The following is a 23,355-nucleotide window of genomic DNA, read 5'->3' on the forward strand; positions in this document are numbered from 1 at the left end:
TGTCTTTGATGTGCTGAGAACAGCTGATTCTCAGAGTGCTTACCTCACACGCAGGGACCTTGGGGACAATCCCTAGCACTGTATAAACTGGGCATGGGACACACCTGCCATCCCAGCACCAGAGAGGTGGAAGCACATCAGAAGTTCAGGGTCATCCTCAGCTGTACAAGGAACCAAAGGTCAGCCGGAGAGACCTGCAATACTGTCTCCAAAAGTCAATCAAGGGAAAAAGAAAGACGCCAAAGCACAGAAGCCAAACAACTTCTGATCCATTAACCATGTCCCCAGCAACCTTTGTTTCCTGGTCCTGATCAGTTGCCACAAGAACACGCTGTGCCATGCTCAGAAAGAGAGGCAAAGGTTAAGCCCCTTCTTGTCTTGTTAGGCCACCCACAGCAGAAAAACAGCCCCTACCCAGCTCCTGGTTTTAATCAGAACCCCACTGAGGATGGGCCATAACCGTGCCTCAGGGATCCAGCAGCCCCCAACCCAGGCTTGACAAGAGACACCACAGCAGAGTAGACCATGAAAGTGGCTTGGGCAGGTTTGGAGTTTATTTGCTGCAGTTCCCTGGAGCTAGTTTACAAGGCAAAAACAAAACAACAATAATAATAACAACATTTTTTAAAAACCCTGTCAACAAGTTTCAGTCATTTCTTTGTATTTTGACATTTTTTTAAACAAATACAAAATAATCTAAAAGGAGAAAAACTATGTATGGATTATTTACACCTCTGATAAATAGACTGACACTGAGCCAGGGCCCGGCCTGCCCAGGACACACCCGTGCGAACCCGTGTGAAGGAGGGCTCCGGCCCTGGCCTGACTCCCACACATCCTGGGCAGGCGTTGACTGCTTCTGTGGCAGAAGGCTCAGGTTTCCAGCCTGGACCTCAGGAGTCACTGTCACCTTCACACACTTGAGCATCAAGCACCTGAAGCCACTCGAGGCCGGATCCCGAGTGCCGCCCCCGTACCCACCCTTCTCTGCAAAGCTATTTCCAGAGATGCTGACCTCCTTCTGAGGTCTGAGAGGCTGAGCTCACACAGCTCAGCGGGGACCCATGGCTCCTCCACCTGCCTGGAGGCAGCATTCTGCCACCAAGGCCTTGGCCACTGGAGGAGTGTGCCAAGACACCACCTGCCACCTGTCCTGCCTAGACTGGCATGCTAGCCCTGGCCAAGGAACAGGAGCTGCCCTTGAGAGTCCCTGAGAGAACAGCAGGAGATGCTGCATTTCATGGCTCCCTTCACACTGAGTTAGGAGGCCAGGGCTCACTCACGTGTGTGCTGTGGTATGCCATGCCACAGAGGGCAGGGGACAAAAAGGCCACCTTACCCTTGCCTGACAGCACTGCAACCTGCTGAGCAAGGCCCTGCTCCTGGAGGCTACCACAGAGTGCACCAGAATAGTCCAGTTGGGGCAGCTTTTGAGGCAGAAAAGGCTGAAGCCCCAAGGGGATCAGGTAAGAGCTGCTCCTTCCTCTAGAACGAGGAGTGGAGCTCTTGGGGAGGAGAAAGAAAAACCAGCTATGAAACAGTCGCCACCCAGCACCATGGGTGAGCTCCTCACAGTTTTGGTTATTAGGAAAATGCAGACTTTCCACGTAAAGAGCAGCGGGCCTGGGTACTGAGAGCCAGGCAAGGCGCTAACCACCTTCACCCTGACCCACAGGCACTGGGTGGGAGCTGCCCATGCCGCCTGCCTGCTGCCCTGCTGGGGCCCTGAGGCCTCCCCGTGTCTGCTGGGCCCTGCCAGCAATCCTGTTTCTGCCCCTCTTGCCCACACAGTCATGAGGCAGCAGCCCCTGGGGTGCCCGCAGCCCCAGAGCCCCCCTTTTTAGAGGAAGCTTCCCAAGCAGGGCAGAATACAGTGCTACGTTCACTTTTGCTTTAAAAAAACAAAAATAAATCTTTATAGTGCGTGGCTTCTCTTCCTTTCCTCCTCTCTCCTTAGTACATAAGAATACATCCTCAGGCATTCATGGAGCAGAGGTGAAGGCCCTTGGCCAGGAGCACTTAGAGGTAAAGAGCGAGCTCCCTGCAGTGCCCTCAGCCCTGCTGAGCTGAGGCTTGTGAACCAGCTGCTCACTGCAGGCCGGTTCTGAGAGCAGCTCCAGAGCCCACCCGTCTCCCACTTAGAAAACTGCAAAAGCTGAAGCAAGTCTCTAGGAGTGAGTGGCAGGAACTGGCAGAGAAGCCCTCTGCTCTCCTCTGCTCTCCTCTGCTCTCCTCTGCTCGGCTCCACAGTGCCTCAGTGCCGCTTTGTGGAGGAGACCTTCTTTTTCCGCGCTGCAAGCATCTCGTAGAAAGGGTCTCTGCTGATGGCAGCTCTGGAGCACAGAGAAGGAGAGAACAGGGGTGAGGGCAGGTCAGCTGTCAGCTGTCACAAGGGGACACGTAACAAAGTAACTGTGGAGTTGCTGCCTTCCTCCTGCTAACATGACTTAACATTTGAGAGTTTCAAGTATGGGAATCTGATTTCCTCAAAGAGTGACTGTCCTCTGCAGCCCTGAGTGATGTGCTGTAACACACACCACAAGTTCAAGAGGCTGCCACAGCTCTAGAGGGACTTCTAGGGGCCCATGTAGATGACAGCTGCTGCTGGGGCCCAGTACAAAAGGGCTGTAGCCATGCTGCCTCTCCAGCGCTGAGGGAGGTGCACATGGCCTGCACTAGACAGTGGCGGTGGGTGAGGCCGCAGAGCTGCCGCTTGGTCGTCTAAGGAACAGAATCTGTGTGATGGTTAGTTCTAGTGGACCACCAGTGACCTGGAGCCTCCACAGCACTCTCTCTCTCTCTCTCTCTCTCTCTCTCTCTCTCTCTCTCTCTCTCTCTCTCTGTCTCTCTCTCTGTCTGTCTCTCTCTCTCTCTCTCTCTGTCTCTCTGTCTCTCTGTCTTTGTCTCTGTCTCTGTCTCTCTCTCTCTCTCTCTCCCCCTCTCTCTCTCTCTCTCCCTCTCCCTCTCCCTCCCCCCCCCCCTCTCTCTCTCTCTCTCTCTCTCTCTCTCTCTCCTCCCCCCAGACCCCCCTGAGCGTGTGTTTCTGTTATGTATGGGGGTATCCGAGCTGTAGTTGCATCCCTGCCCCTGCCTCAGCTCTGAGTCTCACTACCACAAGGACTCAGTCTCCAGAGGAACAAGGCTAGCCAGGTCATTCATTCTCAGGGGGCCAATGATTCTACCTTGGCCTTGGGGTGGCCAGCCCCTTCTGGTTGCTTCTCATTGTACAGCAGTTCCCACAGTGCCTACATGAAAACATGCTGTGCCATGTTTAACTCCTGTTAAGACTTTTGGAGCTGGAAATCACCTCTCTACATCCATTGGGCACAGTATCCCCAAGGCTGACAGTGGGCATCCCTGGCCTACTGAGTGTCCCCAAGGCTGACAGTGGGCATCCCTGGCCTACTGAGTGTCCCCAAGGCTGACAGTGGGCATCCCTGGCCTACTGAGTGTCCCCAAGGCTGACAGTGGGCATCCCCGGCCTACTGAGTGTCCCCAAGGCTGACAGTGGGCATCCCTGGCCTACTGAGTGTCCCCAAGGCTGACAGTGGGCATCCCTTGCCTACTGACTGTCCCAAGGCTGACAGTGGGCATCCCCGGCCTACTGAGTGTCCCCAAGGCTGACAGTGGGCATCCCTGGCCTACTGAGTGTCCCCAAGGCTGACAGTGGGCATCCCTGGCCTACTGAGTGTCTGCTTGCAGCCTGGCCTCTGTTGGATCCAGTATTGAGATAGACACTACAATGTCACTAAAACCACATTAGGCTGCTGGGAACCTCTTGAAAGAGCAGCTACCAAGAGAAAGGTATGTCTTGGCCTTTTACAACACCCTGAAGTATATTTCCCACAATGCTCTCTTGTTCTACCCCTCCTCATCTCAATCAGGAGTACGAGAAAAGCATCCATGCTGAGCTCAGCATCCTCCTGAGTCACCATACAGGTTGAAGCCTAGCCTACAACGCCATGTTCTTAGCCTTGCTGCGTCTCAGTTCCTCACCATCTTCTGGGCTATCCCACTGGGGATGGGCATACAGAGACATGCTACAGGGTTTTCAGCATTTGCACATCCTCCACAGAAGCTGAACCAGAGTTCTCAGGAAAGCATCAAGAATATGTTGGCAATGGGCTGGTGGTGGGGTGATGTCAGGAAAGCTCGGCAGCCCCAGAAGGCAGCCTAGCATCCACCATTGAGGCTTAGTAGACACAAGGCTCCACAAGGACTGTAAAGAACACCCTACTGTTCTGACTATAGCAGCAAAAACTTACATGAGACTCGAAATGTACAAAAGTAGCCAATTTTTTTTTTGAAAGAGCATTGAGGGAAAGGAGCCTCTGCGAAAGCATATTCTAACAGAAACTGTGCTCACATGGGAAAACATCCACACAGGGCAGCCTGGGGCCATGCAGAATGGGGTGTAAACCAGGGTAGCCCTGGGAGTGTCAGACAACAGTTCAACTCTCACGGTAGCCCACTGGCAAGAATGAACTCCCAACAGCTAACATGCAGGGCAGAGGACATTCAGTGTGCCCTCTGTTCCCAAGTCTCAGGTATTTCCCAGACAGACGGCCAATGCTCAGAGGACTGGCTGTTTGAGCCTCCTCCTTGCATGGGACTCATAGCAAAGAGCCAGCCTGGCCCCTATCTGTGGACTAGAATTGGCGCAATGGGTGTCACTTGGGGAAGATACCTAACTGAAGGCAGCATGTTTGAGCCATCAGCCTCAGCACATCCACCTCAGTCCTCAGAGCAGCTCTTGCAGTTTGGAATTATAGAGAAGGGCAACATGCTCCAAAGACAGCAAGACTCCACTGGTGACCCGAGTCCATGCCCCACCTGGCTGCTTTTTGTGTCTAGGGATTTGGCTCAGCAATCTTTACAAAGTCAGGCATCACCTCTTCCCAACTAGTTCACTGTCACCACAGACAGAAGTTAACTTATTTTCTGCCTAATCTTGGCCAAAATAGTACACTGGTTAGAGTGAGGTAGGTCCCCGACACTAAATCAGACCAATGTTTTGTCTGAGAACACAGCCTGTGACCCAATGGCACGTCTTTCTCACTCCCTAGGTCCTTGAAGCTTTCTAAGGAGAAGCATGTCTCCTGGTGGCCACAGTACCCAGGACTGTGGTTAAGTATATATTACTGGGAGAAATAATTGCCAAGAGGGTGGAGAAGCCAGAATGCTCAACGGCTGTCTTCCTGGGGCAAGGAGAAAGATGTCTATCATCCCAGGCTTCATGTGAATCCTAGGGAACAAAGCTGATGAAGCTTTTAATGGGCTTTGCAAGGCCTATTTCCAGTCACACACCATGCTGGGGAATGCCCGTCCCTGACGTAAACCTCATTCTGTCGGACTGGGATTAGGGTGGACACAGCGGACCCTCTCTCTCAGGCCGTCTGTGTTCTCACGGCGCATGGTGAAGGGCGGGGCTCTGCTTCACGACCTTGCATCAATGCTCTGGAGCCTCTACAACTCTCATACCTGATGGGTCTCAGTTTCCGAATCTGCAGCTGGAGAATGGTCTCAGTGAATGAAAAGGTCTAATACAGCCAAGTGTTCCTCACACTGAGCTGGCACAGGGAGAAATGCACCCTCCACTATGGAAGTAGGTGGTGCTTATCCCCACCCTGGGTCTTTGAGATGCCTGAGTACCTAGGCTGGAGACAGGGCTTACTAATTCTCCAAGTAGGAATCTCAACAAGCTGGGAACCTTTCAAGACTTTCAGGGCTGGCAGGCCAGGGAGTGCAGAGGGAGGACTCGGTGAGCAGCTCTCCTGTGAGGGAACCACCTACTTGATGCACTTGATCCAGTCTTCCTTCTCTTCAGGAGTGGGCGCTGAGATGCGGTACACAGTATGGTTCCCTTCCACCACGCGCCCGTCGGCCTCCGTCTTACAGGCCTTGATCACCTGGTCTTTATTGTCAGGGATATAAAGCTCAAAGCAGTTCTGAGAAGAGAATGAGAAAGTAAGAGTCAGATTTTAGGAAGCTGCTGACCAAGGAAAATGTTACTTATTTCCCAAAAGACTTTTTATCTTTACCCTCAAGAGCTATGTGTCAGAGAACATCTTCAGAATACGTGCTTTCTGTGTCAGAGAACACAAAGTCCTTGCTGCAGAGGGTGAGGAGTGAAGTTGGGTCTGCATTTACAAAGCCAGGAATGGACAGGTGTGGTGGCACACACCTTTAGTCCTGGCACTCGAGAGGCAGAGGCAGGTAGATCCTAGTTCAAGGCCAACCTGGTCTACAGACCTAGTTCCAGGACAGCCAGGGACATATAGAGAAACCCCATTTTGAAAACCAAAAATAAACAAATAGACATAAAAATAAAGATAAATAAAGATAGCCAGCCATGTGTGTGGTGGCGTACACACAGACTTGCAATGTCAGCAGTGGGAGGAGGAAGCTGGGAGACCTCTGGAACTCTAGGGTTGGCCAGCCAGTCCAACACAACAACCTGGTTCCAAAGACAACCTACTGTGTGTGTGTGTGTGTGTGTGTGTGTGCTTGTGCACACGAATGTGTATGTGAGTGTGGAGTGCCGTGTGGTCACAGAATGCAGAGGAAAGCTCCGAGTCAGCCCCTGTCTTCTACCTTGTTTGGAACGGCCTCCATGTTGTTTTCCCATTCCACACACTAGGTTAGCAAGCCCATGGCTTCTGGAAATTCTCCTTTCTCCATCTTCTGCCTTACTGTAGGAGTGCTGGGATCCCAGTCACACATGATCACAGCACACCTAGCTTCTCTAGGGATCTGAACTCAGGTTCTTGCGCTTGTCAGCTCTGGTCTCATGCTTTCCCCACCAACCTATCTCCCCAGCCTGAGGAGTGACAAGGTTGACCGCATGCACACATGGGCACATAGACACAATTTCTTCCTATGGCAAAAGAAACTCAGAATAGAACACATCGGATGTCAAGTGTGTTTTCAGGCTGGCTGAGATGCTGGCCTGACACCGGCTGGCTCCGCTCCTGACAGATAGGAGTGTGTACTGAGCTGCAGGTGAGCTGCTCCCAGGCCACACAGTGCATCAGAATTATAAAACTGACACCAGGCTGTGGGTGCGCACCACTGTGAGACAGTTCCTAGATCTTGGTTCAAAGTCAGCATGGGACACGGAAGCAGACAGACTTACAAAGGACAATCAGACCGGGTGGAGGGTTCGGCTTTGGTCCAGGCGCTCATGTTCCCTGCCATGCACAGAGGACACTCACCGGCTTCTTGGAGTCTTCCACTTCTCGGATGCTCAGGTTCTCCAGGGGGATGATCCCGCGGGGCTCTTTGTCCTGGGACAGGCGCAGGGAGAAAGGCTTCACTCTCCATGGAGAAAACGTCTGTTTCCTCCCTAGGCCCTGACTTCTCCCTCTCAGACCTGAAGCTCCCAGGTTTCTACAATAGGGCCAGGGTCAGGAGTGTGTAGTGTGGCTGGGAAAATCCAAAGCCTTTTACAGACAAAAAGGCCAGGGGCTCAGCAGGTGCCATCAAAGTGTACCTGACAATGAATGACCTATGGGGCCTCAAGCAGAAAACATGTCAGCCCATTTTCTCTAAGAAGGGCCTTTCTCCTCCTGTCTTTGGTTTTCCTTTTCAATTTCCTAGTCTTGGTTCTCTGCCACTAACTCCTGAAAGCCTCTCTCAGCCTAGGTTGAGGCACTCCTGCCCATGCCTGATGGAGGGACTCCAGCTGATTCTCAATTGCCTCCCACTCACTGTACATCACCCAGTGTGTGACCTTCCCACTCACTGTACATCACCCTGTGTGTTACCTTCCCACTCACTGTACATCACCCAGTGTGTGACCTTCCCACTCACTGTACATCACCCTGTGTGTGACCCTTAGGGAAACCCTGTCTTTTGGACAGCTGCTCCAAGATCCACATTGGTGCTGGAGCTCAGGTCCAGGAAGATAGATCTCACCCTTCCCTCTGCCTCAATACATTCATTAGCCAAGGCCCTCACCATGGACACGCCTACCCCTGCCAGCTAGCAAACCTTGGTCAAAGCCTGCTGCTTCTCAAGCATTCTGATTAGAGTTACACACGCACAATATGTTCATAACAAACAATCACACCAACTAACCAATCAACCAAGTCCAGTTCTGCAACTGTATAAAAGAAAAACAAACAAATATGTCTTTTAGACATTTCCCTAACCCCGTGGGAAGCTATCCTTTTCCTGCCAAGCATTTTGGGTTGGCCTCAGGACCCCGGATCTGAGCTGCTCCTCCGAGCTTCCAGTATGAGGTCACCTACAGGAGATACAGTTCCTACTGCCTCATCTCTCAAGAACTGAGCTAGGGAATGCTGGGCTCTCATCAGCCCGGTTCTGTTCCTCAGACCACGCCCATGTGGGTAACCTACTCCACCTTTGCTCTCCTTCCCCCAACTCCAAGCTCACCTTCTAACTGGGTGGTGTGTGTCACATCTATCACAGTAGCACTGATGTGTTTTATAACACCAATGACATGTTTTATAGAACATGCACTGGGAGGGGGTGCCAGCCAGCCATATAGCAGGTGTGTATACAATAGAGTTTATTTAAGGGCATGGGAAGGGGAGCTGAGGAGGGAGTAGAGGCAGAGAAAGAGAGGGGACAGTGAAGGACAGAGAGGGGAGAGAGAAGGGGAGAGCTAGGTAACTTTTTGGTGGAGCTGTTGGGCGGAGCCTAGAAGGAATGCCAGCAAGCACCAACAAAATCACACTTGCCTCAAGGGTTCCTTTTTTAGGCTAATTCATATTGAGTTTTCTCCTAATCTTAACTTCCAGGCAAAGTCGTCCCAGAGCCCTGGGCCTCTAAACCAGGGGACAGACCATCCCTGAGTCTCCAGCTCTCCACTACTGCACTGCCTGAGGCCCACTCTCCACAGCATTCTGAGGGAGAGCACAAAAGGCAAAGAACCTGCTAAAATCCCCCATGGTCCAGAAGGTCTCACCTGGTTGAGAGCTTGGCAAGGTCTAAGTGTGGGGGAGAGCACCATCCTACCGTGACACATGGCCATGTGGCCCTTCCTGTTCTCAGAACTTCTCTACACAAAGTTTTCCTGCTGGCTGCTCTTCTCTTTGTCCTGCAAGTACTGAGACTCAGGAGGGACATAGATTTGGTGAGAACCTCTTTTCAGCCATTATACAGGGTAAGCTTGGAAGCATGTTTCCCACTTGGGGATGGTCTGAAGCTACTGTCAGCACCTCACGGCTGTCATCCTCTAGGGGGGCCACTTGGGGTCTCCTGGACTAGCTTGTCTCCTGTATTGTTCCTGTGTCCTTGTACTCTTTCTGGGAAACCGGTGCTTCTTTCCAGCCTTCCTACTGCATTATGACTGACATGCTTATTTTTCAAGGACATGTCTGTGTGTTTGCTCCTGGGTTCACCGTGTTCATGTTGCTGGCTCTTGGAGAGCACGAGCAAGCAGTCCTGCGTGTGAGGAGCTTTATCCTCCAGCTGCTCACAGGTCAGACGCCTTCTGAGCCATCTGGACCCGCCGACTGTGTCATTTGCAGAGGGGAAGACTAAGCTGAGTAAGCTGGGAGTTGCAGGCTCTCTTCTCACGAGAGTCCTCTCAGACTGACCACCCAGCCTGCCTGAGATCCTTGCAGCACTCTCTGGGGCATCAGCCATGCACAATGGCAGTTACTGAGAAGACAGAGTATTTACCCAGAGTTCCCCTTACCCTTCTATGCCCCACCCTTAACAGTGCTAAGAGGATCTCTCGATCCAGAGACTCACAGTACTCTCCCTATCCGGAGGGGGAGCCCCCAGGCTGCTATGGGGAAAGTGGTGGCCAACCTTCCTTAATAATTCCCAACCTACTTCCCCACTTCTTTCTTTCCTCTCTACTCTCATTTCCAGGCCACATGGTGCCTGAACCTCTCAAGGATGTTGATGTTGAAGTGGGTTGAGACAAGTCATCCTAACACAGACCCTCGTGAAGCCATGGTTTCTGTACTCTCTCAACTCCAGGGGCCTGCGGTAATGAGCTACATATGCATGGTACATGGTCCATGTTCTGCATGTGCAGCCATCAAGCAAATGGCTTATGTCATCTTCTTCACAGGAATGAGGACCAGCTATGAAGGCCCTTGTGACCAGACAGGGAGACCACTGGGCCCTCTGCTGATCTCCCCCAGGGGCTCTGCAGGCTGCTGGTGGCTAAAGTAAGCCAGGACACTGACTAAGCGGTTCCCAACAACTGAAGGTTATGTTCTGGTTAATAATTCAAGTCCAAAGTATGAAATGGGGTCCCTGTATCTATGTGAACTTCCAGGGTCTCAAAGAGCAGCTCAGTCGGAGGAGCTGGGTCCTGTCCCTAGCACCAAAAATAAAATAAGCAAATAATTCCATATGTAGTTTAGGAGAGAGGCCGGTGCACCTCGCCGCCAGTTTATCGACGCTCCCAACTATCTGTGTTCCCCATGAGGACAGAAATAGCCAGCCCCAATGCTTTTGACCTACATGATTTCTTAAAGCACATACCACCATCTTTGCAAAAATATGACTTGCTCGTTATAAAGAACTTAAAACACTGCGGAGAAGAATCAAGGAAAAGCTTAAAGATCACTGCAAAGCAGATGACGAGTGGGGGAGCACGAGGACAGGGACAGTGTGGTGTGCAGGGGCAGCAAAGACTGAAGCTGGCTGTGGTGGCACACGCCATTAATCCCAGCACTGGGGAGGCAGAGGCAGGCGGATCTCTGAGTTCGAGGCCAGCCTGCTCTACAGAGAAGTTCCAGAACAGCCAGGGCTACACAGAGAAACTCTGTCTCAAAACAAACAAACAAACAAACAAGAATAAATAAATAAATGTACAAAGAAAAACAGAACAAGAAAAAAATGAGGCAGAAAATGAAAAAATGTGGAACTTCAAGGTAAATGTTTCCTGCCATAAAAGCCCATTTTTAAAGCAGCCTTTAAATGTCTAGTGTTCATTTTGTTTAGAAAAGTGTTGGTTCGGCTTTAAAGGTGTGAAAGATGCAGTATTCTTCTGGTCCCCGTGTCACTGACTTCTCCACGCTTCCTGAGCTCCCAGTGCTCCAGCTGGTCGTCAGCCACAGGGCCCAGACCCTTCCACTGGAGTGGCTCCATCCCTGGTCTTGGCACAGTTCTCTGCCCGCCCTGTCTCCATGCTGTTTCTGTACTGGGAGGTTTTGGCATTAGCTAAGTGCACCTACGTTCTAGCTCTGAGTATCTCATGAGTTCTTGGTTAAAAGAACTGAAATCGGCACTAGCTCTGCTTTTCCGTGTGGCTGGCAGCAGCCTCAGCATGAGCCCACATAGTGGTAGTCTTGTTTCGGTTGCATAGTCAGTACAGGAAGCCTGACCATTTCTCCTGTCTGTGCATTTCGGCATTGGCCCTTCTGTCAGCATCCACCCACCCCTGCCTCCTACTTCCTGGGAACAATCCCCCCAGTACATCGAAACTTTGACTTTACAGGTACCAACTATTCTGGCGCTGACGTAGTCTCCTGTCCCCAGCATCTGTTAGCTCACTTCTAACTGTTGCAGCTGCCTTCCCTGCAGGCAGTGAGGGTATCGTTGGTTAATCTGCCCCACTCCTTAAAGTCTACAGTCTTGCTAAAGAATGAGCAACAACTCCACAACCCTACAGTGACTCAGAAATACACAGCTTTGGCTCTTATGAGCTGAAGTTCTGTTGTGCCTTCTAGGTCATCATGGTCATTATTCAAGTGACTATACTATCTTCCTGGAGTTTCTGGGGTCCCAGTGTTTGACATTATAGACTTTCCACAGTGCCGTTAGAGAACTGGGGGAGCTCATGTGAGCATGACCAGGGGGAGCTGACTCCACCTGTTGGCTCACAGAAGCCCGGGAAGGCAGCTTCCCAGGTGAATACACTATTCCATGGCCTCCCACCTCGCTGGGCATGAGACAAGCTCACTTTTTCACACCCTTCCCACCTACAGCAGACTTTCCTCCTCTTACAGCTCTGCTTCTACTCATCAAGCCTGTGGCTTCCTTCAGGCGAAGGGCAGAGTGGGCTGACCTCACGTGCAGGCTGCAGGAGAGCCACTCTGCAACTCTGGCTGTAATGTCCTTCCTACTGCAGAGAGCTGGGTGGCAAAACCAGTTGTGTCTTTCCTTGTCTGGCTGTCCTCCTCCGCCCCTCCCCACACCCCACAGGTTCACTAGGGTTATTCTGTGTCAGTATTTCCTAGCCCTTGCTAGAAAAACTCTCCTTGCTGCTTAGACCCTAAAAAGTCAAAATAAGGAGGGCTGGGGGGTGGGGGGGAGGAAACGTATTGAGCCTTTGGCCCACAGTTCCCTGAAGATGAAACAGGGAGGCTCTTTCTGATGATTTGGTGGGCCAGCATATCCCTTAGTGCTGGAGAAGACTAAATACAGAGGAGCAACGCCAGCTGCAAAGCTTGGGTGGTGGGTGGGGCCCTGAGGAGAAGGAACGGCCACAGCACATCATCAGCGTGCATGAGAGAACGGAACCTGTACCTCTAGGCAGCTAGCCTGGAACTCACTATGTAGCTCAGGCTGCCCTCACACTTATGGCCATCCTCACGTTGACTGCTCCACCTTTACCACGGCGGAGGCTTTCTTCAGCCCTGTTTCTTCAGTGGGATCAACGACTTTTACTCAGTGATCAGCAGCCACGTTAGCTATCCTGACCCCATTTGAGATCCAAGTCCAATATGCAGGAAGAACCACCTCTGTGCTTGCAGGTGCCCAGGAAGATGACAGGAACACCGAGTGCCATGTCACCAGTGTGGAGCCATGGCCTGAGACAGCAACCTGTGGCTTTCTGGGTGCTCTCCCATAGGAATCTGGAGGAGTCACACTGTGCACTTTTTATTCCTACAGCTGCAAAGGGCACCTGCAAGTGAGCACCTGCCAGGAGCTCTGAGTCCAGTGGACAAACACCAGCGGAACCCCCATAGTATAAGGAAGTGTCACTCTCCCAAGCCCCCAGATTTCTTTGGATGAACTGTTCCCTCCTGTCCTGTCTTGCTCCTCTTCCTCTGTTGTATCTCTCACACTGAAACTCTGTCTTCAGCATTTCTGAGACCACAGAAAATCTGAATTTAACAAAGCACAACTATTATTCCCTTCAGTAGGTTTCTGGCAACTGACCCTACTTCCATGTTTCCAGCCCAGCTCTGAGCAAGTGCTGTGTCCACCGCTCCCTCAGTTCTGGGACTTGTGCCTCCTGTATGTCTAGAACATGGTGCTGGCTCTGGGCCATGACCTCCTGGACAGCCTCCACATCTTGTTCGGGTGTTCTACTTTGAGATTTAGTTCCTCCCTGACTCCCACAGAACTAGAAGGACAGATCTGACTGTCTCCCTAGGGCCTCTTCTAGCTGTGTTTGGGTAGAAGTGTTTTGGAAGTGGAAAACTGGCCCATCCTGCCCCAAGTGGAGCAGCAGATGCTCACCGTGGTGTATTCAAAGTAGTAAAGGCAGTTGTCAGTCAGAATGAACCAGCGCCTCTTCCAGGTCTTTACCCTGCCACCTAAGAGCAAAAAGGAGACACTCTTGACAAAAGACACCCAAGCAGGTGTATGCTACACACACACACACACACACACACACACAAGCACACACACATACACACACACACACACACACACACACACACACACACACACACACACACACACACACACACAAAGCTTTCTTCCCAGGGAGGGTATGGGATGGGGCAGGATATCAGGAGAACATTTAGACCATGGCAAAATTTACATCAGTGACAAGACACAGCCAAGACAGAAGCATCTTTCACAGAGTGAAAGTCTATGGTATGAGCAGAGCAAGCGTGTCTGGGTGACACCCTGAGATGTCCTGGACAGCAAGATGAGAGCACATGGGCTGGGGAGGAGGCCCAGGGTGACGATGGTGCAAAGCAAATGTACCCGAGGCTGGAGAAGCCAGCCACAGCCTGTGACAGAGATGTACCTGAGGCTGGAGAAGCCAGCCACAGCCTGTGACAAAGACAGGCCAAGAAAGGAGAAAGGAGGGGTCAGCACCCTGATGCAGGAGGCATGGGCACCTCAGGGGTTCCATGGAAGTGACAGGAGAGAAGATACAGAAAGTGAGGCTCTGTGATCCCTTTCAAACCAAGCCTGTGGCTTCCCATCACTCACCTGCCTATAGTGAAGTTCCACACTGACTCTAGCCCCTTCAGCTAGTGAAAGCCATGTCCCAGAGTTGTGGGTATGAATCAAAGTAGGATTCCTCCACCAGGAAAGGACTGGCTTGTCCAAGAGATGGGCTCAGGAGCCATACGTACTATGGACTCCCGTGACTCTTTAAAACTAAGTGACTACAAGTGGTAGCCCTGGCACTGAGGAGGTGGGGACTACCTGCTGCTCAGAGCCTTCCTCCTCCATGTGAGGCTGTTCTGCCTCAGTACAGGGAAGGTGGGGTACGCTTGACTGGGCCTGCTTTGAAGGAAGCTACATCTTCCCTTGCACCATGCTCAGGATCCCTACCTTCCCCACTTACCTCGGCTTGAGGAAGACTGTCTTGACACGAACTACTCAGAACTACCCAGGGCCTTCCTGTGCTGCTACACATGAGGCATTGCACAAATGCACTCTGTCCCTGTTCCTTAGCACTTGCCCTTTGATAGGCCCCAACTGTGGAGAATGCCATTTCTCTAGTCTCTGGAGTGTAGGGGATGGCACACCTGCCATGCCCACTCCTCTGCCTTCTTGCTAACAGCCATGCAGGACTGGGCAATTTTACAGAGACTATTTCTATGCCAGCATCTGCCTGCAGGCTCATCCCTGGACTGTGAAGGAGGAGGCTCAGCAGAACAGGTGAGGGCCTAGACTCCTCTGGGCTATTCTATTTTACAGCTCTGCTTGGGGGTCTGAGCTGGAGGGTGGGGAAGTAGATGTAAGCAGCCATCATTAACTAAATGATTCCACATGACTGAGACCTACGTTGCCAGATGGAGTGTGCCACAAGCAATCATGGCATGTGTGAGGTCACGGTAGTGAGGGACTCTAAGTTTCATGGTTAAGTGGCGTGAGTGGGAAAGCCTTAGGAACAATATGACATGCATGTCGGTAACAGGCAGGCAGGGCTGGGCAGAGTGGCAGAAATGAGAACGTGTTCAAATCTGGAGGCAATGTGTCTTAGAGCAGATCCTTTCCCACTCCTGAGCCTGAGACTGACTGTCTTCTAGCCTCTGGGGAGACCATTTCCCACTTGATGCAGAAGGACAGTCCCCCCATGCTGACCTCCCATGCGCTCTGTCACAGGATTACCCCAGGTGACCATGGACTCAGGAAATGATGAAGAGAGTGAGTTAGATACCAAAAGAAACAAGATGGCAGGAAATTGCGGAGAAAAAGCAAAGCTGGGAAGTTCTGTCTGATAAAAGCTTCAATATGTCCCCTGGACGGTTTGCTGCACCACAGAGCCCTCTACCACAAAGCATCACTGCGGGCCCACGGGGAACACTTCCACGTGGAGAGAAAAACAGACATGGGACAAGCAGACAGATCAATGTGCGCCTAGGACAGTCCCTGTGGAACTCACAGGACCCCTCCCCTGCAGGGCTTTTCAGGCCTCCCTTATAGGGCTGATACTGTCCCAACAGTCCAGCCGCCTGGCCCCAGCGCTGAAGGACGTCTGCGTTTGTTCTCTTATGGGTCGCTCTGCTCTGCATGCTTAGGCACAGACCGAGGAGCATTCTGGTCCCTCCAAATGTTTCCTCATAAACCAGAAACTATGAGGCCGACTTGGGCTTTGAGGATGACTCTTTGAAGCAGAGAATGGTTTACACAAGAGGAGACACAGAGACCCGGGCTGCGACCCTGAGACTCAAAAAAATAGAATCAAAGGACTATAGGTAGGGGTTTCTGGTTTTGAGGTTTTAAAATGTCCACTTGTGAGTTTAGAAGACAATACTTGTCTTTTTCATGGAAAGGCAAATGCCCTAATATGTCAACTGTTTCATCTCTTCCTAACTTTGTCAACCACGGTGTCAGAAGCATGTGACTTCGGGAAGTTACAAGATAACACCCTCTTCTTTGCTCCCTCCCTCCAGAAATCAGGTTGATGCCCGGTGGCATGCAGCTGCCGTTCCTCTGCCTTCCTTGGCTGGCTCTGGGCTATGACTGCCTGCGGTTAGTTCTCGGAGCTCCGACCCGCCAGCCACAGTGCAGCCTCTGTGAGCACTGCCCCAGCCCTGATCCTGGCCGGTTCCCTAGGGACTGTACAGTAAGTTAGAAGCAGCATTAACACTACTACCAGCAATTAAAAAACAAAAGAACCAAAAATAAAATTAAAATAAAAAACAAACGCTGCAGCAATGACAGTGGCCTAGGCAGAGTGAGTGAGCGGGGTGCAGGGTTACATACCTCCTGGAGTTTGGGGCAAGGAAAAGGAGAGCCAAAATCATGGAAACATATAAATGAGGGAAAAAAGAAAATTAAAACAAAGAAATCAAACCCGATTTTTTTAATCTTAAAGTGAAGCATACCAGTCACATTTGTGTGTGCCTGGAAAGGGAGGTCAACCTGAAACTGCCGATGGGTAAGTGACCACCCATGCTATGCGGCAAGATCGGAGGTGTGGCTAACAGTGTTACGAAGACATTTCTGTAAGGCCAGTCTTGACAATCCAGAGCAAAGCGGGTGATGTGCACTCTGAGAGAAATGTCTTTTTGAAGATACCCAACACTTTTCAAAATGTGTGCAAGGATGCACACATGTAACCCATGGATATACATGTACATATGTGTGTACACAAGGACACACATGCTTATGGCTCTCTGCATACAGGGACATGTACAGACAACTACAGACGGCACGGAGTCCTACCCTGTGCAGCACAGACACACAACTGAGTCTCCGTGTGCCACATGAAGACACCTTATTGTGAGGTTGGAAACGTGAATGAGTCCCATGTTGTTAAAGGTTTATTCTTTGGATGGGGTCTTGCACTACCAGCAAGCTGGCACCTCTGTCCTGGGCCCCGGGACCCCCTGCTCTGTCCTGTGTTGGGCACTACAGGTGTGCAGCGCCTCACTCAGCCCGGAGTTCTGAGTTTTCAAATACCGGATGTCTCATGAATTTACATGCCATCCTGGTACAAGAACCAAGATGCTCTCTGTTCTAATTTTAGTGTCTCAGCCGTCAAAGCTAACACTTAGCATTCGCATGGAAACGATTTCCCTGGAGGGGAAGTAAGTCTAAACTCGAACACTTTTGAAATTCCAGCACATTTCCTCCTTACTCTACTGGTCGGCAAGAAGGATGTGGAGCAAAAGGTGGCCTGTGGGTTAAACCTTTCAGAGCCTTTTCTTCAGACCTTCTACTTAGAGATCGCTACTGGCCACATCCAGACACCGCACGGCTCTGTAATCAGTGAAGCAGTCTTCAAGGGAATTTATGAATCGTCATGTATAAATACAGGTTTTGGGCCTTTTAAAGGAAATGTCAACCCTACACTGTTTGGACGAGTTAGCTACAGAAGGTGTGTCAGCAGCTCTACTGGATGTTGTCAGTGATGGCCAAGAGTGGGAGGGTTATTTATCCCAGGTCAAGTAAACAAAATGGAGGAGAAGCATGTCTCTAACGGCATCTGCCCTCCTGATACAGGATTCAGCTCACCCAAGGCCAGGGCAGAAGGATTCTGGGATACTCTCTCTAGTGGTCAAAAACACCTCCACATTTTCATGTCCAGAGAGTTCAGCGACCTCTCTATGTCTGACAACTAAGAAAGCAGTCAGAGGTGGACATGGGTGTGCACGAGAACCCACTGACTTTCTTCTCTGTTTGGCTACTCTGTCACCTTCCTAGCAAGGCATGACCATAAATCTTAACAATACAGGCTCACTGTTGGCAGAGGGAAGAGAAACGCACTCAGCTTTTTGAATGACACAATCATTAATGTGGTTGATTGGGACTGCAAAGGGGCCCACTGCCAGAGCATGAGGAAGAGTGCCGTGGATTGCGCTGCAGCCAAGGGCTCTAGGTTTGCCATGCACACTGCCTGTGGGAGCTGGATGCAGAGGGGAGTGATGATGCACTGGGTGGGTAGGAGTGCCAGGGTAAATCTGGGATGGGAATAGAGAGATGGATATGACTGCTTACCCACCCAAGGCTCCAAGTCCCTCAGAGTGCCTCAGAGAGGGTGACCGTCTATTCAGGAGTGGTCACACAGGGCCCACATCCATATGGACAATGTTTCTAAGGGCAGAGTCTGTATCCAGGAGTCTCTGTTCTGTGGTGACTGCTTGTCAATAGCTCCAGAATGGTCTGGAGGTAGACTGCTGTGACCTGTACCCCCCAAGCCTGTGTGCACATAGCCTTTCCTCCTGGGCTCTGATGCAGGCCCAGCTGGGGGAGGAGACTTACCGAGCTTGAGCAGCCAGCCCTCTCGGTCTGGATTGAAGAAAGTGTGCGTGAGGTCGTTGCCATCATCTTCTGGGATTTTAAAGGGTTCATTTTTGATGCTCTCATAGAGATTCTGGATAAGAGACGACACTGCATGTCTGACTCAGAAGTCACCCTCCCTTCCTCTCTAGCTCAGTGACTCTGCATGTCTGATGTGAGAGGCGCTCTCCTTCCTCTCTACTCCATCCACAGGTATTCTCTCCGAGCCTGGAGTAAGAACATGGCCATTTTCTGCTCTCCAGCAGCTCACGGGGACAAAAATAAGATGTCTGGTGGATAGTTAAGGAAAAAGCAATAGCTGCCTGGAGCCTACTCTGGACTCTCAGCCTGGAGCCTACTTGAACCTTTAGTTTTCAGTTTCAGATTTAGAGGCCAGCCTTTGTGAAATTCACATATTTAAGTGAATTAAGTGAGCAGGCACTCCGCAAGCTATCCTTCTGTCTCCTCTCTTACAAAGCACTGGTCCTGTTCTGAGCGCACGCTTTGCTGCTGACACGAACAGCTCCGGCCCCGCTTACCCGCAGCAGCTCCTCGGGAAGGTCTCCTCCGTCGTTGATGCCTCGGTTCATGGCGATGAACCTCTCCACTGTGGGCTTGTCTTTGACATTGGGGTTGTGTAGGCTGGTGTTCAGCATTATGATTGCAAAGGACAGGACATAGCAAGTGTCTAGAGAGAGGAGAACAGGCTGTGAGATCAGAGGAGACGTCTACCCAGGACAGGGGACAGCAAATATGACCAGGAGTCAAGACACTGGCAGGAAGAGCAGATGAACCACATGTGTTCCCAGTCCATCCTGGTCTACAGAAGGCCAGCTACAGCTATACGACAAAAACCTCAGAACAATACAATGCATAAACAAGAAAAAAATTAACCGCAATTTTATTTAGTAATAATTTGGTCTGCTTTATTTCTTCTGTATAAATGTGCCTATAAAATCATGTTACAAACACTATAATGCACTATTACCCAAGCATACACATGGGAAGGATATATACATAGGGTGTGTGTGTGTGTGTGTGTGTGTGTATGTGTGCTTTTTGTTAATCTTATTTTCCCATGCCAATATCTTCATAAGAACATAATTTTTCTTTTTTTCCTTTTAAGGCAAGGTCTTGCTTAGGAAGCCTAGTTAACTATATTCATAAGTATGCTTTTCAGACAGGGCTGGCTTTGAACTCAGAGATCGGCCTGCCTGAGTGCCCACTGCCCACTGCTGAGCCACCTTCAGTAGTTATGTGTGTAATTCTGAACCCAGTGCCGCACATGAGGCAAGAGCTCCTCCTCTAAGCACACCAGGTGTTCTCTGCAGCTCAGGGCTGGTCTGTTGGACGCTTTCAGTCTTTCCAGGTTCCACACACCATTAAGTAACTGTTCTTGGTGTGGACTCGACCTCTTGGCTCACCTGTGGACTGGAAGACCCCAGTGTTGCACTGACAGTACCGCTGGGCAAAGGCCTCCATCATCCGGTCGATCTTCTGGGCCTCTCCAGGGAGCCGAAAGCTCCACAGGAACTGCCTGAGGGTGAAGACAGGAGCATTGCTTTGACCTGTTCTGCTGCTAGTGTGGCTTTAATATTAGCGGGTGAAGGAAGGGGAGGGGCTTCAGTCCACAGAAGTCACAGAAACAGAACAGAGGCAAATTTAACCATTACCCACTACTGTGGCCTTGGCTGAACTGAGAGGTAGAAGAACAGCCCCTCTTTAGAACATACAAAAGTGAGACACACATGTTAATCATTTAAAATGAGCTCTAAGAGAAGGGTTCACTCCGGCATTCACCATGGAATCCTGTGTGTCGCATGGGCCCAAGTTTAGTTCTGAAATACTGCATCATTAAACTCATAGCTTAAAAACACCATCTTAGGATTTATACCTATGACAGGAAAAAAATGTCTTTAAAGGGCACAAAACAAGCTTGGTTAGAAAATGAAAGCTGAGGCCTGTGGTGGTGGTGCACACCTAATCCCAGCACTTGGGAAGCAGAAACAGGCAGATCTCTTGAGCTTGAGGCCAGCCTGGTCTACAGAGTTCCTGGACAGCCAGAACTACAAAGAAAGACCCTGTCTCCAAGGGGGAAAAATTAAAGTTGATTTTTTTCTTTTCTTTAATGAAATACACAGCTACCTAGTTTAGGGTAAGAAATGATAGGGTTTTCTATTCTGGAGAGTAGAAATAATTTCAGTATTTAAGGATTGAACAGTCCTTCCACCCCCAAGACCAAGAAACAGTCCTGGTAAACGCTATCCCACTCAGGCTTGTATGCAGCCTCCCTGGGAAATACTTCAGGACAGTCGCAGCACGCCCACAGCAGGCGTGGATGGGAGAGCACACAGATGGACATCCGGCCCCACGTGCCCGCCGACAACACCCACCGCAAGGCCTGCACGAGGTTCAGGTCGGTGAACTCGTGCAGCTCCACAAATGCATGCAGGACCTGGATGCTGAACTCATCTCTATGGGAGGACAGACAAGAGACAGGAGGGAGCACATGTCAGATTCTACAGTAACCAAGACCCATCCTGATCCCAAGCAGGTGGCTTCCCCAGAGTCCCAGCCCATCAGACCTCTCAGCCTGGCCACCCACAGCCAGGATGTTGTTGGCCTGGCTCTGGCTGCTAACTAAACAAGCAAGGCACCTCTATGCCCCTGGACAAGTAGGTTAATCCTTCCACTCAGCACCATTGTGATTCCAGCTGCACTAATACCACAGTCACCCACCCCATGGACTTAGGCAGCAGCGAGCTCATTTCTTCCCATAGTTCTGACCAGCAGCTCTAAAGGCCTCACCTCTCTCCAAGGTAGTCACCAATGGCTGTTTTGTTGAGCCCTTCCCCTTTATACAGGAACTGGGCAATGTCCTCACAAGTGTTCTTCAGCAGGCCATTCTCGATTAAGAACTGGATCCCCTGCACAAAGGTCAGAAAGAGCAGTGATGCTGGCCTCAGAGACTGGAAACTGAGTGCAGACCCTGAAGCTCATGCCAGTAAACGTCCACCACTGGACACAGGGATGGGGGCGGGGGCTGAAGTCAGAAACTAGGGCCCCAGAATCCAGAGCACGGGGTAACCACCTGACATTTACTCCAGAGAACAGTAGCTTAGAACCCATGGTCCCCACTGCCCTGCCCCCACTTCAATACCCTGGCAATTGTCACTTCGCTTTCTGCTTACCTTTTTAGGATCCATGTTAAATTTCTTTCTGCCCATGGCTACCTGTTTGTTCCTCTGCATGTTTTTCCTGAAAGGCAAGTGTAGTCATTAGTGTGCTGGCAGCAGGAAGTTCTGGGGGGCCGAAGCGGCCCTCATGTGCAGCACACAGTGTGGGAAGATGGGCTAAAAGAGTAAGGAAGCAATCTGGTCCAGCAAAGCAAGGTCGGCCTTGGTCAGCCATGAAGCCTCAGTCCAGGGCCATGCTCATTTGCCTCCTTTTCTCTAGATTCATGGTTTCTCTTGGGATTTTTTTTTTCCTTAAACTTTGTTGTCAACACATTGTAGAATCTGCCCATTTTAAATGTAACATGAATGGCTTTTAGTGAGCTCACCATGTTGTGCAAGTGTTACCACGACTAGAAAACTTTTATCAGTCCAACAAAATTCCCACACCCATTCCCAGTTCACCCACATTCCTCTCTCAACTCTGGGGACCCTTGGCCTACCTTCTGTGCACAGATCTGCCAGATTCTGGACCTCTCGTGCACAGAGCCATAGACTAGCTGGGCTTTTGTTCCTGGCTGCTTTCGCTTAAGCATGTTGTCTTCAAGGTTCATCAGCACAGCACTTCTATCGCTGAAATGACTCAGCAATGTCCCTCTACATGTCTGCCCTCCACGGGACACACACACACACACACACACACACACACACACGTGCTGTCAGCATGTGTCCACCGGATGTGCACATGTTTTCCTTTCTTTTGTGCAGAAGGGTCAAGGCTGTATCTAGATGGGTCATGTGACATTTTATATTTGGCTTTTTAAGATGCTGTAGAATCAAGCGTCAGTTTTCTTGACTCTATCCAACTAAACAAATGCAGCAACAGACCATGTAGTGTACAAACAGCTGAGGGAGTGAGTTACACATGTAGAATTCCAGCGCTCACTCGGACATGCCCCTGGGCCCTATCAGAGCAAATGCCCAGCTGGTGTGTCTGTGAAGGGCTTAGGGCTCTTCCAGCCCACAGACCAACTGAAATACAGGTTCTGGGTCACTAAGCGAAGTTTAGGAGTAGAGTCTAGGCGACATTTTTTTAAACCTCCTGTAAGTCTGGCATGCATCTGGAAATCTCTGCCGCAGCAGCAGCAGCAGCAGCAGCAGCAGCAGCTTTGCACACAGTTCCTGAGCAAATGAGCTGCCCTCAGAAGCACTAGCCAAACCCCAGAGGTACAAAGTCCCTGCTCCTCTTCTTTTTTCTCTTTTTTCCCAGGTTGAGACACTGGTTCACTCTGTAGCTCAGGCTGGGCTAAAACTCACTGTGTAGGCCAGGCTGGCCTGAAACTCACCTACTTCCACCTCCCAAAATGCAGGGATTACAGATATGAGCCTACCATGCTTGGCAGGCTGACTTGAGGTTCAGGACTGGTATGAGTTTCAGGTTATCTAACCACATTTTCCCCAAATCCAGGAATACTCTTTGATGCATATTTCCAAAAAATACAAGAAAAATCTGGGCAAGCTGGGAGGTGATGTCGCATACTTTTAACACCAGCTCTCAGGAGGCAGAGACAGGCAGATCTGAGTTTGAGGACAGCCTGCTCTACAGAGTAAGTTCCAGGACAGCCAGGGCTACACAGAGAAATCAAAAACCAACCAACCAGACAAAAAGCTGCAGTGCAATACGTGGAGGCCCTACAACGGCAAGTCATATACTACCCACAAGGACCCTCAGAGTCTTTTGCCTTGGTTTAGCCCCTTACTGAAGTTTCCTCTGTCCCTGGCAAGCCTATAACCCAGAGCCCAGACTTCAAACATACACTTGCAGATC

The 23,355-nt window shown here is 50.7% G+C and overlaps 1 protein-coding gene across 2 annotated transcripts in view; it reads right to left on the bottom strand.

The window, feature by feature from the left end:
- Positions 1–532: 532 nt before the first annotated feature.
- Positions 533–23,355, bottom strand: part of CYTH1 (cytohesin 1) — an 80,995-nt gene continuing 58,172 nt past the window's right edge. Inside the window, exons 4-13 of one of the 2 annotated variants that reach the window (XM_080924167.1) lie at positions 21,546–21,612; positions 21,163–21,281; positions 20,748–20,828; positions 19,779–19,891; positions 18,894–19,042; positions 18,337–18,448; positions 13,399–13,475; positions 7,215–7,286; positions 5,794–5,948; positions 533–2,333 (exon numbers count right to left, since the gene is read on the bottom strand). In XM_080924167.1, coding sequence (XP_080780293.1) covers positions 2,255–2,333; positions 5,794–5,948; positions 7,215–7,286; positions 13,399–13,475; positions 18,337–18,448; positions 18,894–19,042; positions 19,779–19,891; positions 20,748–20,828; positions 21,163–21,281; positions 21,546–21,612 — 1,024 coding nt within the window. In that variant the 3' untranslated portion in view covers positions 533–2,254. Of the gene's footprint in view, positions 2,334–5,793; positions 5,949–7,214; positions 7,287–13,398; positions 13,478–18,335; positions 18,449–18,893; positions 19,043–19,778; positions 19,892–20,747; positions 20,829–21,162; positions 21,282–21,545; positions 21,613–23,355 lie in introns of both variants that reach the window. The other variant, XM_080924168.1, reaches the window with a different exon arrangement.

This window comes from Micromys minutus (genome assembly GCF_963924665.1).
Source record: "Micromys minutus genome assembly, chromosome: 10".
Lineage (NCBI taxonomy): Eukaryota > Metazoa > Chordata > Mammalia > Rodentia > Muridae > Micromys > Micromys minutus.